The sequence below is a fragment of the Athene noctua genome, chromosome 14 (assembly GCF_965140245.1).
Source record: "Athene noctua chromosome 14, bAthNoc1.hap1.1, whole genome shotgun sequence".
Classification (NCBI taxonomy): domain Eukaryota; kingdom Metazoa; phylum Chordata; class Aves; order Strigiformes; family Strigidae; genus Athene; species Athene noctua.
Window position 1 is genome coordinate 4,276,806 of NC_134050.1, and position 16,013 is coordinate 4,292,818.

The window sequence follows — 16,013 nt, forward strand, 5'->3', positions numbered from 1 at the left end:
GAAAACACCACTTACAGCATCTGACTTTACCTGCCTTTCACTTCAGACAAATATAGAAGAAACTGGTTTTATGGAAATGTCTTTATTTTTTAGTCAATGGTGTTTCATTTTCAGGAATAATAATCTTTTGGAAAGTAGATATGTGAACATTAGTAAACCTTTAGTATCATTCAAAGACTGTGGAAAAAGTTAATTTCCACCCATTGTAAAAGGTCCCACTAGGGGCTGTATGACAGAAAACAAGACCACAGAAATAGTAATTCCAGATGTTACTGTATAAAACCCCCCTCATCCCCAAATACACATTAGTAGGTAGATAAATCCTGTTATTCCTGCTCTAGGGATGGAATTGAAACTCAGAGAAACTAAAGAACATGGAGATAGTTGCAAGTGGTTAGGAAATGTCTTGGCAATTTATTTCTTGTCATCTGAGCTACAGGAACTGACTGTGGTCGTACTCAGAGCATTGTAAAATGGACAAGTTTAAGCATTTGTGTCTAGATCAGAATGCCTTAAGCTGTAGAATAACCAATTTTTCTTCCTTGCAGCTTGCATATTATGTAGACCTGATCAAATGTTTATGTCAATTATAACTGCAAATCCTAACTCTAGTATGAACAAATCTCTATTTTACGTTTCTTGTAAACTTGCTGATCCAATTCTACTGCTTGCTGATGTCAAATGCAGATTCTAAAATGGATTAAGAGGATTTTGGGTGAGAATTCCTTAAGGAAAAAAAGGAGGAAATACAATGGGTGAGTGAGAGCAATCAAAATATTTGGGAAAAGGTATGCTTGGAATTTGATCTGTAAGTATGTTTGTCATTTCTCTTCAAAAGCTGTAGCCTACAGATTTGGTGAAAATCCCAGTGTCCCCAAAATAGCAGCACTTCTTAAAATTGTGCTTTAGATCTTTTCTGCTTGACAAGAGGAAACACACCTGCCATGGCTGTCATTGCCTCTCTCTGTTTACTGCGTGCAGATGTAAACTCTTGGGATCTTCAGTTAACACAGGCTGAGGCTATACTGTATGAGCAGTGTTTCTCAACAGGACAGTGTTGTTGAGGTAGATATTTGTTTTCATTGATTTCAAATTAATGTTTTGGCTGCATTTTAATTGTGGCTTAAGATTCAGTGTATGCTCTTGTCCTTTTGTGGCAATGAGCAAAATGCTGTTGTTTTGGAATAAAACACATCAGTGTATTTTGTTTCAAAGCCACATGTCTGCCTGATCAGTTTTCAGTAATATTTTTTTCTGCTGGGTTTATGTATGGGATAGAGAACTGGAAAACTGCATCCTAGTGGCAGTTCTAATTCAAAGTCTGATTAGCATTTGCTGTTACATCGCCAAGCTGCTTCCTCATCAGTTCTGGAATGTGATGGTATTCGACTGTACTGATTAAAGATTTATAGTCACCAAATCAGATTAGCTCTTGAGTCACCTGACTAGGTAGGGTTTGAGTCATGTGATCCAGTGTCCTGCTGAGCTCCCGCTGGGAGCTGAAACAAGGTAGTTTGCTTTTGAGATGTTCTTAAGTATCTAACAGCATGGGTCATGGATTATGGCTCCAAAGAAGATGGCTTCATTTTTCTGATCTTTGAACTAGCTAGAATGGGATAAGTTTGAAAGTGCAGGATCTTCAGGCCATGAGCCAACAACTGGAAAGAAGGTTTAATCCTGGAAGTTCTGACACCAAAAGACCTGGCTTTTTTTTTTTTTTCCAGTATGAAAAAAGCTTAAAGACTGCTTATCCAATCAGTCTGTATAAAGTGTGAGGGTTAGTGGGAAGGTTTAAGATATACCATTTGCACAATATTACATAAAACATAATACTGTTTTCTTCAGAAAGCCTCTGGATGTTACCTAAATGCATCCCTGTGGGTATACTGAACAACAGTGATAAAAATTTAAACCTTTGTCATATTTAAGCAGCTCTTTTAAAATAAATAAATTGGGAGCTATGAGTTAGTGGTGTGTGCTGAAGACAATAAATAAAAATTTTCTGTAATTTCAGATTGTAAAAATTTATTACTGAAACTTGCAGAACAGTAATATTGGAAATCAGTTGTAAATTGAATGTACTGTCAGTAAGTGTCATACAGATTAGTGGTGTATTTTATAAAGATTATTTTCCTTCTGCTTATCAGAAAAAGAAATTTATCTTTTTTAAAAAAGTACTAATTTAAAAATACTTGTTAGATTGGACTAAAAGCAATGGGAAATAAAAAATAACCCGAACAACTAGAAAAGTTATTACTGGTATTATGGCTTTTGATATTCTGTCATGTTTCTGTACTGGGTTCTATATTGATATAAAGTTTACTTCAGGATTAAAAACTAGAAATTAAGACAGGTTGATTCTAGCATTTTTGGATGCTGAACATGGGGAAATCTATTTCATATTGAATACAAATGGCTGTCCTTAAAGAATAAAAGTTTGTCACTTCAGTATGTTGGTGGAAGAAGTGAAGAGTAAACTTTATTTCAACTAGAAATACATAGTTTAAGTTCTCTGATATTTTGAGTCTTCAGTTTTGTCTTTCAATCTGATTGCACACATTAAATAAGCATTTCTAAAGCTAGGTAAATAATGTAGGTAATCCTGTAGGATCTATGGAAAGGAAAGGTTAATAACTATGACTTCTTAAAATTTAATTTATATGAGTGCAGTTTATGCAAAAGTACAAAATAACTTAATGTGCTTTTAGAGCCTAAGATTCACTGAATATCTGTAAAAAATATATGTATCATTGGAATGAATTTATAGTTGCTATAGGATTTTTTCCTGATATGCTGGTATTACAAAGGTTAAGAATTGACACATTCTGGGTTTCAAAAAAAGCATTGTTTTCTGCTAAGTTGTTAAGGCTTTTAGTCTTCTAACACATTATTCCAAATAACCACATTGTTTCTATTACAAATCTACTGTATTGGCAGGTGCTGAAATACAGGTAATGTTTGCTCCTCACCTATATTGTGAGATTTTATAAAAGGTGCTTTTTTTGGATTTAGCTGGTTTTTGTCCATCATCTCTGCAGTATTATGAGACCTGGAACCTGTGAAATGCTCTGGCAAAGTACCTGAGGCCTGCCCATGGCCAGAAAAGATTTAATCAATCACCTTCTGAATTCTTTTAAAACTGTAGTTCATCTCTGCTTGTTGAAATATTTTTAAGGACTTTTCACAACAGAGGATTTTCCCTCTTTTCTAATGTTAGCCAAAACCAAACCGTAATGTTTCAACAAGTACTTCTGCAGTAGCTTCTGAAGTTAAATGTAAACAAAATCTGGGCCATAAGTCTGATAGTTGCACAGACCCACCTGTTTGATCTCCTCTCTTACATAAAATAAATGTTACCTATTCTTATGCTCACAAGTAACTTCGGACTATTGTGCTGAAGTATAGCATCTGTATTGCTGACATTGTTTTTCAGCTTGGCTTTCAACAAGAGGCTCTGACACCCATTGAAGTACGACAGGCATGCTAGGTGAGACTCAGAGTTCCTCTGCTGGGGTAGAATGATTCAGTTAACTGAAAATAAACCTCAAAACCTCGATGATCACAAAGATGGGAATCTTTGCCAATGTGCTGACATGTAAGGATGTGACTTCTTGGTGAGTCCCACAGACTTGGAACCTCTACTTTCCAGTGCACTGGCCAATGATGTATTCTGATCGTTGTGGCTTCCGTAGATATTCCAGACAGGTAGGTTAATGCTAGTGTTAATTCAGGTTAATTGTGTTATTCAGGTTAATGTGAGTTAATTCAGGCACTGCCAGTATGGAAGTAACTTCAGATAGTGTAGTATCCTCTAACAAGCAATTTTTCCCCTTTATTGCCTATTCTTAGATTTATGAACTACCGAATCTTTAATCGTATAAAAACATGCAAAAGAGCAGTGGTTGAACTGGAATGCATATATGTGTGTTACAAGGAGCTAGATGTAGTAATTTATATAGCACTGGGAATCGCGATGCAGTTACTGACCCAGCTCAGGATGATGCTAGTTCTGGCCTTCCCAAGTCGTGATGTTGGTCAGTGGCTTCACAAGACTCTACAACCCTCAGGTTTCACTGAGGGCAAATACTGCAGAGTCACAGGAACGTTCAGATGTATTCGATGGACTTCCATCTAGTTTCACAGCATCATGACTATCCACAGAGTGAGGGGTGAACCATGTGCTGCTGGTAAATAATTCCATAGAGCTATGTAACTATACCTTTTCTAAGCACAGAGACAGAAGTCTTGCTTGCTTCTGAAAAGATATGACTCTGTAAGAACTTGTTTAGAATGCTAAACTAATCAGGTAATTGAGCAGTAGATGAAAAGAGGCATTTTTGATTTTTAAGTAGACAAGAATTAAAATTTAGATTTTTCAGCGTGGATTATAAAGTTAGGTAAAACACAAGCAATCTAGTAAAACTCACTTTAAATAGAAAAAGCCAGATCCAGTGCTGGCTACTTAAGAAAACATACATTGTTCCAAATTTGGAATAATATTGTGATTGGAAAAAAGCAGAAAACACTGAATATCTGGCTTTTTTTATAGTCAAGCTCTGTTTTAGCAAACTTTCATTAATCTTTATCTCAATGGATTAAGCTTCTTCCATCTTGTATACTGAGCCTGCCAATTCCATGCCAAAACTGCTGTCTTTGCTGAAATCCCATTTCAGGAGCCTCTATCTAGGAGTAGGGCTACCTAAGCAAGCTAGCTCCCTTGTGCTTCAGTGCTGTCTGCTCAAGCCAAGTTATTACCTACTCAGTATGCATTGAAGTTTGGGTTGACTTGAGTTAGCTTTTCCTAGCTTAGATACTAGTGCTGTGACAACAGCTGGAAAAGTTTGTTTTATTGTTGAAACCTTCCCATTATATGAATTTCATGAGAATATGAAAAAAGTTCTGGTTATAGTAATATAAATGTATCGTTAGGAAGGTGCTTGAGTTGCATGGCTGCTACCATTCCCCCCCTGACCCCAGGTACTATTTTGCATTTTTTGTAAGATTATGTATGCAAGATAAATAAAAATAAATTAATATTTGAAGTTGCAGAAACTGAAAAAGATTGAGGGGAATGGAAATATCCAGGTCATAGAAATAACAATGCTGTAAACCGGTAACTGCAGAATAATGTTCAATATTGTAAACGGGACAGACCTAAGGTTGTGGTTGCTAATATAAGCATGAGCTTCACTAATTGTTTCAAGGTCCTATCTTGTTTTTTATATGAAAATAGTATCTATGTGTTACTTCATTGTAATGGGGGAACTCATTCTGGAGGAAGTAATTTGTCATACATGGACATGGTTCTAGTATCTCTTCAGTTTCCATATTTTTATTAATTCCACAAGTTAGAGTTGTCTCTGTGTCCTTAGCAAAGGAGGAGATGTAATTGAGCTTCTTTTAAATACATTTTTATGTTTCTGAGAAGATTGTTGTACACTCTTGTAGCAGCATGTTTCCACCACTTCTTTTCATCAACTGTGCTTCCATTGGTCCATGAAGTGTGAAGCAGTGTTTGGTCTTGATGTTCTCATGCTATTGCCAAGCTGCAAGGTATCTTTTGTTTTGAATAGAATTTTTAACAAAATAGAAATTTTAACAAATTCCCAAACAATGAATTGTAGGAAGATCATCGGTCTTCTCAGCATGTACACAGTGAAAGCTGTATGAGCAATCACTATTTTTAAAAAGGCAGTGTATTATGGAAGAACAAGCAAAATTGGAACAAGCCAAGTTATTAAACTTAAATGAAATAAAATCTGATCACTTATTAAGAACTTCAACAGTTTTTAAGAAGGCAGTTCAGTCAGAGATGTCATATTAGTGAAGTTACACAACGATTGTTTCTGTTCTACAAGTACTTGTGTCCTTGTTTGAAGTTTGGCTTTGGGGTGGTTATCTGTGGTAAAATAAGCCATATAGGCCCTCTTTGGTAATGTGGTATCAGTGATAATGCACTTTGTGAGGCTGGAGTGTGCTCAGTGTCTTGCAGGTACTCTGTGCCTCAGCATATAATCATTTGCTAAATTTGAGAAAGGCACCTCTACTCATTTGATTCACTGAGTAGTCAGTTTTCTCACTTAGTATTGTCAGCTGTATCTTTTACTTTAAACCATCAAATTAAATACTAGTTTATGCTTGCTTTTTATTTTAGCTCATGCATTTAGAACCTGGAACTCAGATAAAAGGATAGTTGCAGATTAAATTCAGTATATTATTTATGAGTGGAGCAACACATTAGCATTGAGTTCACAATAGATCATATCGCTTTTATTCCATCTTACAAGCTTAGCAGCACAAACAGAATAATCAACATATTATTTGGCTGTCATCTGCTGAACAGAAACCAGAGATCACAAGGAGGTTTTCCCTAGCTGCAGTGATGGCCTTTTTGTTCCAAGCCCCCATCTGGGAGGGCCATGGTGTGTTATCATATGGAACGCGGGGTTTTCTGTAATCTGCTTAGCTGCACTGCAGTTTGAATCTTTATTCCATGTTTGTGTAATTTATAATTTTAATGAGACCGTGGCTCTTGTGGGCTTTGAAATATATTAAAAGCTCTTTTGTGCATATGCTTTTGTTCTTGCTTAATAGGCTCAGTGTATTTAAAACTGATGAATTTTTATTCATGGATTTGGATGTCTGGGGATTAACTTAGACTGAATATCATTGCACTCATCTATTGATGTTTGGAACTTTTTTTAATACTTGTGTCTGTAAGTGGAGGAGAACTTACAGAACTTGTTTTATACATAAGATAGCTCAGAAATAACTAAAAATTTTATTGAGTGATGAGAAAAAGTACTGATTACAGTTTATTTTTACTGCATAAACTCACAGGAAATACAATTTGTGCTATGAAAAAATAAATAGTTGAATCCATGTATGTGTGTATTTAGAACTTTGTAACTAAAAAACAATTTGGGAAAGATGTCAATTTTTGTAGAATAACAGCAGTGACAAACACTTGATTTGCATTTTTCTTCTGTTCAGGTAACTTGAAAATGTAAATGCTGATCTCACTTGTCTGTTCTTTTCTCCTGTTTTTTGAGACTTTTTTAATGCAGAGTATGCATAAGATATTAGGAGGCGATGCTTGTAACTGGGAAGTATTGATGAACATAGGAAAGATTCTTTGTTACTCTTGTTTATATTTTCTGACAGTGCTAAAACTGGTCTTGTTTTTCGCTTTTGTATTTTTCAAATGTTTAATAATAGGTTTGATTTACTATTTGTGTGAAGATCTCATACTGTGTGACTTTGTGTTCATAAACCACTGTGGAATACTCTTTGATGGCATTCTAATCTGAGACTAGCACTGAGGATCAGATTAAGACACTTGTATTTCTTTCTAAACAGTCTTGCAGATGGTATACATAAATAGTTTGCTTTGTTTGATGTTGTGTTGTTTTGTTTGTGGTGTTCTTGTTGGGTTTCTTACCAGCAAACAATTCTCTTTGTAATGACAAATATTTTAAGTAAACAGCCTTTAAACTTGTCAGTGCATAGGGGAATTGTTTACCACTCTTCTATTCACTGCTTTGAGTAGTATTTCCAAAAATACCTGCTTTTTTCTAGAAGGTGCATCAGTGCTGGGAAGTGCAGGGGACATGGTCAACTTTAGTTTCTGTATGTTTATAGATTCTAAGTGCCTCATGTGAAAATTGGATTTTTAACTCTTTGTTTTAGTTAAGTAAAATTAATTTTAAATGTTTACATGTCTATGTCTCAGTGAATTTTTTGATATTTAAGATAAACGCATATAGCTCAGAATGTAGTTATTTGATGGTTGTCACATAGACATGGTGTATATTTCTCCATCCCTAGGAAAGTGATTGTGCTGTCTGTCTGACCTTTGGCGTTTGTCCTGACTTTGACATTGTTGCAGGAAGCTGTTCAGTGAATATTGCAGCATCCCTCAGAGGCTCAGACCAGCCATGTACAACCATACCTTTGCTCGGCTATTTAGATTTCAGTGTTCAGCAAGGATGAGTGTATAGAGCTACAGAGGAAGACAGAAGCCCTGTAATGCATCTGACCATGAATACAGTGTTTTATAGGGGGTTGTGGGATTGTTAGGGGTGCTTCCCAAAGGTAAATAGAACCAGTGAGAACTACTTGTAATCGGTTTTGAAAAATTGCTCATTCTTGTGTAGGTAGTCTCTAGTTGTTTAACACCAGAGGGAGAATTGCATTATGTGAATTGATATTTACAGGACTGAGCTCGTTGTCAGCTTGAGATCAGTAGATGAAGGAGCACTTGTTGGAGATGAACTGTCAGTGCCTAGTAGAGATACTTTGAAAAAATAATCTCTTCCAGAATATCACCAAGCTTTTTCAGATTTGCCAGGCTGAATCCAGTGTTTCTCCTAGAGCAAACCAACTGCTAGAAATACAAATCAAGTTCTGCTGGACCCCCTGCATGGAAGGACCTTTGGAAAATTGTTCCTTGTTTTGCATTAGAAGTTTTGAAACCTCAGATTATAACTAGAATATTTAAAACATTTTATATTTATTAAATTAGGTATCTGATATGGGAAGAATCTTTCCCAATAAACATACCCTTCACTATTCTAGCACATGTAACATTAATTTCATGCAGAAGCTTTAAAAGAATAGTTTAATATGAATAACAGCTCAAACATAAATATTTATAAGTAGCCTAGTCAGTGTGCAGGAGTGTTTTTGTTTGTTCGTTTTGAATTTTTTTTAAAAAGCAATAATCTCAGAGTAGCTCTTTGGGCAAGAGATGGTGCAAGTTATGGGATTACTTTGTGTGAAGAAAGGTGTCTGTTCAGAAGCAGAGAATGTTAGGAGAAAAGTTTGTTAGCTAAAGAAAAACTGATAAACTATCACTAAATATTCAGTGAAAATTCAGAATTAGGAAGCTTATAAAGCAAATGTGACTGGAAAATTTTTATTATAGTGAAAAATTGTCCAATAATTCATTTAGTCACACTTCCATTGACTGTGGCTTCAATTTTCCTGTATTTAAAATTTTGGCACCATATGTTAAACTGTCTTACACAATGCCATTGGTTATCTGGAAATGATAAATCTGCTCATTGATTTCCTGATTTTATTATGTACATAGTTAATTGTAATCCAAGATTACAGCAAACAAGATGTTAATTTCTAGACAACCTATGTACATTTTCCTCAGTGTGATTGTTATAGAAGCAAAGAATACAAAGAGAATACCATTTGTGCTATCCTCACAGGAGCTGTCAATAAAAGATGTAATAGGGGATTTAGGAATCTGGAAATGACCAACTAATTTATGTGAATCTATTTTATTTCAGCTAGAAAGACCAAGCTCTGTTTCGTCTGCACTGCATATTGCAGAGCACAGGCTGTCTATAGAAAACCAGGCGGCTGCATATGGATAGTCCCTTGATATCATTCACTTGCTGTGTAATCTTATTATGCAAAGTTCTAATCTTCACCTAGAATGAATGCCTCTGGGTCAGAATATAGTCATATCAGGGTTTTTGAGGTCATGTTTTGTGATCCTTAGCTTATTCTTCTAAGTAGGGCTGGGATTTAAAGAGTATTCCCCAGACACTAGCAGAGATAGATGGCAAAACCTGCTGCCTTTTTGGAAGACAAGACCAACATGAGGTCCCTGGTAGGATTAAACTTGATTTGTAGCTGTAGGATTTTTTAACAGATGTATTATTGGACAGGGAATAGGGGGCCACCAGCACAGCGAAATTGGATCACGATTGGCATTCTCAGGGAGTCCGCTGGCTGCTAAAACAGCAGCTGCATGTGGATTTGACTTCTTTCAGGTGAAGCGACTTCCAGTCATTTGGAAAGGATGGGATGAAAAGGAACCTTGGTGATAATTTTGATGTCTGCAAGATTTAGTACCAATGTAATGGGATTATCGGTAACACCTTCACTGCAGAAAAAGCCACCTGGCGCTATAACTGGCAGCAACTGAGAACTAATCCTTTCCCATCTCTTGGATGTCATTCATGAGGCTCAAAGTGATTTCCACCCTGCTAGCTGTGATTAATTTTATAAACAAACAAACAAAATCAAATGCTGAAGGCATAGGCTATGTAACGAAAAGGGAACAGAAGATAATAGTAATTACGTTTAGCATTTTATTTGCTGCAGGGGATAAACCATACAGTTCTTGTAAAATAACCAAATTGTATTCTACATGATAAATATGAATGTTTAACCTTTTTTTTTTTTAAATCAATGCCTATATTCTGTTTAAAACCAACATTTATTTCAGTATAAAATTTTCAACTACCTCTATGATAGTAGGGAGTACCTGGAAGTAATGACAACAGATTTTATGCTGTTAGTTCTGTGCTAAGATTGTTTATACAACAGATCCATTAAGTTTTCAAGGGGCCTGTGACTTAAATAATTTGTTTTATTGTGCTTAATGGTCTTATGCTGTATCTGGTGGAGTTGCCTGCCAACAGCACTTTGTATTAAAATTAGTTGTGTGATGTGGAAAAACGTTGAGCTATTTACCTCCTTGTGATCAACAGTATGGCATTATTTGAAAATTGTACTTATAGCTTTCTGAGAAAACAATTATTTTACTGATGCTTAAGGTAGAACAATTGTAAGATAAATACTCTGTGGGTTTTTTTAATCAACTAGAGTTGTTGAGTTTTTTTGGCTGGGTTTACTCTTATCACAACCATTCACTTGTTAACTAGAAGTTGTTACTTAAAACTACATGGAAACCTTCAGGATTGTAGTTAAATCTGTGGAATAAACATTAGATGTCTAAAGATGGATCTTTAATGTTAAAACAACCCCCCAGAATTCTCTGAAGTTGTCTTGTTGGGTTCAAACTGTATAATCTAGGTGTATATCTATGCCTTGAAATTAACTTTCTTGAGTAGTAATAAAAAGCTTTCTATAAGAGCTAAGAATTTTTCACCATTGTCATGAAAATCTGATAAATCTGAGCATTAAAAAAACCCAAACAAACATTAAAAATTGTGCCACATGTATAAATTTGGACTGGTGAAATCCATGTTTTAGGGGTTAAAAATTTATTTTAAGAAAACTGGAAATAAAATTTGAGACCACCTTCACTCATGTTCTATATGTATGGTTAGTTTTTACCATGACAGCTCTAGCAGTAGGTAATGCTCGCTCTGAACCCCATGTTTCCTTGAATAATTTACAAATTTATCCCTCCTAATTCAGAGTTACTCAAGAGACACCGGAGAGGAGTAGTGTAACTATTGGGAAGTACATGTCATCCAGAGTCTAACAAGAAATCGGTTGCAATCAGTTTGAAACTGATTTTCAGAGACACATAGCAGTTGTTTGTAGCTTCATAATAAAAAAGTTTTAGTTTAGCCTCATAGCTGTTGGCTTGAGAGGCTTACACTTTCTCTTAACGAGTCTGCCATTACCATTCCATTTAGTTCAATCAACAATATCTACCTACTCTGGTCAACAATTGTATAAACAATTGTTTATACAACTCCTTTTAACCTGTAATATCCACAGGAGCCTGAATTCTATACTGTTGTAATATATTATGTTTTAGAATAGCATGGATCTGAAATACAGGATGGTTGTGCAGTGTTTTTCTGTTTGCCTCAACTGAGAAGCAATGCGAGACTACTCTTCTAGCAGGTGCTGTTAAGAAATATTGATGGTGGCCTTATCTCAAAGGATAGTTGTGGTCATTAATTCACACTAGTTGTGCAACTCGTATCGATCTGCTGTCACTCCATCTTTCTTTTATCACCTGTAACACGTTTCTGGCTCTGAGAGTAAGGAGCTTGTCCAAGCTTTTTTATAGTGTACCGGGTTGAGAAGAGCAAACCACTTTTCTGGCTCTCCAGAATAAATTCTGCTGAAAGTACCTTCTGCTTCCAGCAAAGCTGTTTCAGTTTCTGCAGGGTGTCCTGCAGTGTGCTGGGCACTGCGTGTGCTAATGAAACAATTCAAGACTCTTCTGTTTTCTGTTGTATTCTGGGTCATTGCTGTGAAACTCATTAGCTAAGATTAAGGATGATAAATCACAGATTGGTTTAAGTGGATTTATTCTAGAGATGTTTTATGTAAAAAAACCCCCAAAAAACCAAACAAACCAAAAAGCAAAACTACATCATTTTGGAACAAGGAAATGAGCTTTGTAGAGAACATTTTCCCCCAAGAATGACCATCTTTTTTTCTTTATAAATAAATACTAAACACAAAGAACAAAAGCCACTTTTGACTGTATTCAGGCAAAATTTCCATTAACTGCTAGAGAACACTGTGCAAGTAAAGCTATGCACTTTTAAATTCCTGCATTTAAATAGCAAAACATAATGAAACATAGAAGGGATGTCTTTAGTTCATTATCAAGTAGGATATATTGTGTACACAGCAATTTTCAACTTGCTGCATTTGTGTAGCAAGCTATATTGACACATTTTAGTAAATGAGGGGAATCTTGCTGTGGCTTTAGTTCTTGATAAAGCTGATACTGGGTTTAAGGAGGACAGGTTTCTTGCACAATGTAAAACTTGCTTCAGTTACTTCAGTATATGTGTGTTTTTCACTTTTTTAAGAGAAATATATATATATATACATATAAAAACCAAATCAGGGTAAGGAAACATCCGAGTTAGATTAGCATTGCAGGAATTGCATCTGATCATCAGTTTGACTTAAATATTTGGGAGAGGGGGACAGAAGATATAGATACAGTTTTATGTGCTGCGGAACTTATGCCGCTGTACTGTAGCTGAGAACAGAAAAACCTAATGCCTTATTTTTATGTGCAAGTATTTTCGTAATGGAACTCTAGTCAAAGGGAAACTCTGCAAAACCTTCAGAATCCCTATCAACAACTGTATTCTTTTCCTAGTATAGTCTTAGGCAAGCCATCCAGGACTCTATTATCCTTAATTTTGTCTAGTTCTTCAAGCCTCTTTTCATTTGATTGATTGTCAAGTTGCTTTTAAAGTTTTGGTTGACTACTTGATTACTCCGGTTTTCTGTGAATGTAGTTTCAGTTGGGAAACATCTTCAGATCACTTAAGATGGTTTGATGCTTCTCTATTTGGCTGTTGTGTTCAGTTTTAAATACTAGTGCTTGAAGAAAAAAGATTATTTAAGTTGCACTGTCTTCAGGTGGTTAAAACAACTCTATCAAATGTTATTGAATAAATAATTGCATCTGAGTTACAATGTGTGGTCCATTCAGGGAGTCAAAGCCTGCATTGAAAGTAATGATTACAGCTTTCTAGATTCCATTCAGCCAAACCTAGTGGAGGGGAGGATGTTCTCATAACTATTGGAGGTATTTAGACACGTGGCAGGTAAACCTGTTGGCTGTCTTGACTAAAAGAAGCCCAGCCGAGTCAGTGGGGAGCACTGACACCATTCTCTCCTGTTGATTTCTTTAGTTTGGCAAAGGTGTGTTTGTTTTCAGCTCCCACTCAACTGAATCTCACTAATAAGGTGGTGAGAGGGGTCCACCGATTGTACACGTAGCAGAGACTGTGTAGTAAATAAAAAATTTCTTGATGGCATTTGAGTTTAAACTATATTTATTGCCTCAGATATATCTGATTATTTGCTGGTTTTATTCACTTTTTTTTTTTTTTAAAAAAAATTGTCCATCAGTTGTTAGACACAAAAGATAGTTTTGTAAACATTAGGTTGTTTGTTATCAAACGAATGATATTCTTCTGTTTTACTGTAGACTGGAACCAGCTGAGCGACGTAACACTGTACCATGCTTCGCGATGTCCTAGGAAAAACCTTGCGATTTCTTGGGTATACTGTGCAATACGGCTGCATAGCGCATTGTGCCTTTGAGTACCTTGGAGGAATTGTTGTGGTAATTGTTGTGTTTTCATTTTCATGACATTTAGAAGAAAATAAAACTGTAATACTGAAATTATTATCTGCGATAATGCCAATCTTTCAGCTTTCTTCGTTTTCCTTAATGCTTTTTCAAAGCATGCTTAGTGAATGCCTGTTGTTTTGGAGGCAGGTCTAGCCTTTATGAACGTTATTTCTACTTTAGGCATTGGTATTTTTTGCTAAGTTATTGCTAGAGGTATCACTGAAACGAATGGGAAACTATGATCAAGTATTTTGCAGGGAGCACACTCTTCCAGAAAGACTGGAGTCACTAATAATGCCAGAGGAAATATTCTTCTTTCCAGCTCTGGGCAGATTTCTGGATGTTTTACGCTCCCTTCCTCTCTGCCCCAGGTTCTAAACCTAGCAGATACTGCTGCTGGACACAGGGAGTTGGGCTGGGAGCTGCTTGTGCAGCTTCTGTGATGATTCTCTTTTACAGAGGCTAAAGAAAGGGGTAAGCTGGCAGAGCTTCAAGTGCTGCCTCGGATCATTTCCTGCAGAGTAGGTGTGAAATAAACCTGTTGGGGCTTGCAGCACCTAGCACGGGTCAGGACCAGTCCTGAGCAAACATGGAGCTGTAACAGTTAGAGGTGCTCTGGAGGCTGTCCTCACCTTTTAAATGTATCGGATTTTTCTTGGAGGATCTCCCATTCTTAGTTATTCTTTACATTATGCCTTTTATAACGTATTAGTAAATAATTTGAATGTTAATGTACTTTAGATAAAAGTAATTGGAAATAGTAATTTTTTTTCCTCATTTATTTTTAATTTGCAGTGTTCTGGACCTTCAATGGAACCAACCATTCAAAATTCTGATATTGTCTTTTCGGAGAATCTTAGCCGCCACTTTTATTGCATTCGAAAGTATGCTGCTTTGCCGAGACAAGATTTTACATTCTGTTTGCCAGAGCTTGTTAATAACCACATTCTATCCATCCTTTATTTTTCATATATTCTTCTGTTTTTAAACTGTAATTTTTCATAAATCTTCTCTCATTGTGTCTGATGGAAGATAATCAGCACATACAGCCCACTGAACAACTTGCCTGAATTAATTTAGGGTATAGTCCGTGACACTTTTACAGGTTTGTCCAAAAACCGGAAAAATTCCCATGTTTTTTCTTCCTAAAACAGTTCTATTGTGAGTGTAACATCTCCTCTCTGAGCAGTTACGTCGTACTTGAAAACCAAGCTCTAGGTATTGCTGCACTCAGATAGGTTGTAGGAAAGTGACCAAATTGTGTAAGTACTGTTTATCAAATGTCATTTTATTCTTGTGTTGTAGAACACAGGATACTCAAGACCCTCACCCGTTTTATTTTGAACTGTTTCACTGTACCATCTGATGTATATAATCAGGAGGCAAAAGTAATATAAGGTTTTACAAACTTAGATTAGACACTGAAGTTCCATTGGAAGAATAACATTTGGTCAGTAGCATTTAGGACCACGGAATCTGTTCAGTTCCATATTTATGTAGCAACAGGATCAAGTTAAATGGCATTCACTTAATCAGAGCATTGCCAATTCAAATGTAGTCTTAGATGTTTCAGAAATGATCTAAATAACAATCTCTCCAAATGTACTTAAAAACTGTATGTTAAAATTATACCCTGAGTAAAACTGAAAACACCAAAACTGTAGGCAAGAATTTTCAGAAGTATCTTTAACATACATGAATATTTTTGGAGTATACACATTGATGCACATACATTCAGCCAAACAGTTTTTACTTAAGAGTTCTTCTGTTTGTTTTTGTTTCTGTTTTTTTCCTCTCAGAGGAGATATTGTAATTGTGAAAAGCCCAAATGACCCCAAATCAAATATCTGTAAAAGAGTAATTGGCTTGGAAGGGGATAAAGTCTGCACAAGCAACCCTTCAGATTTCCTTAAGAGTCACAGCTATGTAAGTATTAGAGTTTCTTGCTTTGTAAATTAATAATTGGTTAAGTAGGCCTGGTAGACTGTAAGGGATTTGCAGTATTTGAGTATCGTCATAAAGGATGAAGATTATAAATTATTCTTCTTGTATATGCACAGTAAAATGTGATTTGTAAACTCTTTATGGTAAGCTCTCTTTCTCGGCGTCTTTTGTCTCTGTAGGAAGTGTAGGCAGAGGATATTTCTGCTCTGCCCTTTGCTTAGGTCTTCTTCCC

At 35.9% G+C, this 16,013-nt stretch overlaps 1 protein-coding gene across 1 annotated transcript in view; it reads left to right on the forward strand.

Annotated features, from left to right (window-relative positions):
* Positions 1 to 16,013, forward strand: part of IMMP1L (inner mitochondrial membrane peptidase subunit 1) — a 35,999-nt gene that overhangs the window by 2,995 nt on the left and 16,991 nt on the right. Inside the window, exons 2-4 of the mRNA XM_074917795.1 lie at positions 13,691 to 13,828; positions 14,633 to 14,721; positions 15,637 to 15,763. Coding sequence (XP_074773896.1) covers positions 13,724 to 13,828; positions 14,633 to 14,721; positions 15,637 to 15,763 — 321 coding nt within the window. The 5' untranslated portion in view covers positions 13,691 to 13,723. The remainder of the gene's footprint in view (positions 1 to 13,690; positions 13,829 to 14,632; positions 14,722 to 15,636; positions 15,764 to 16,013) is intronic.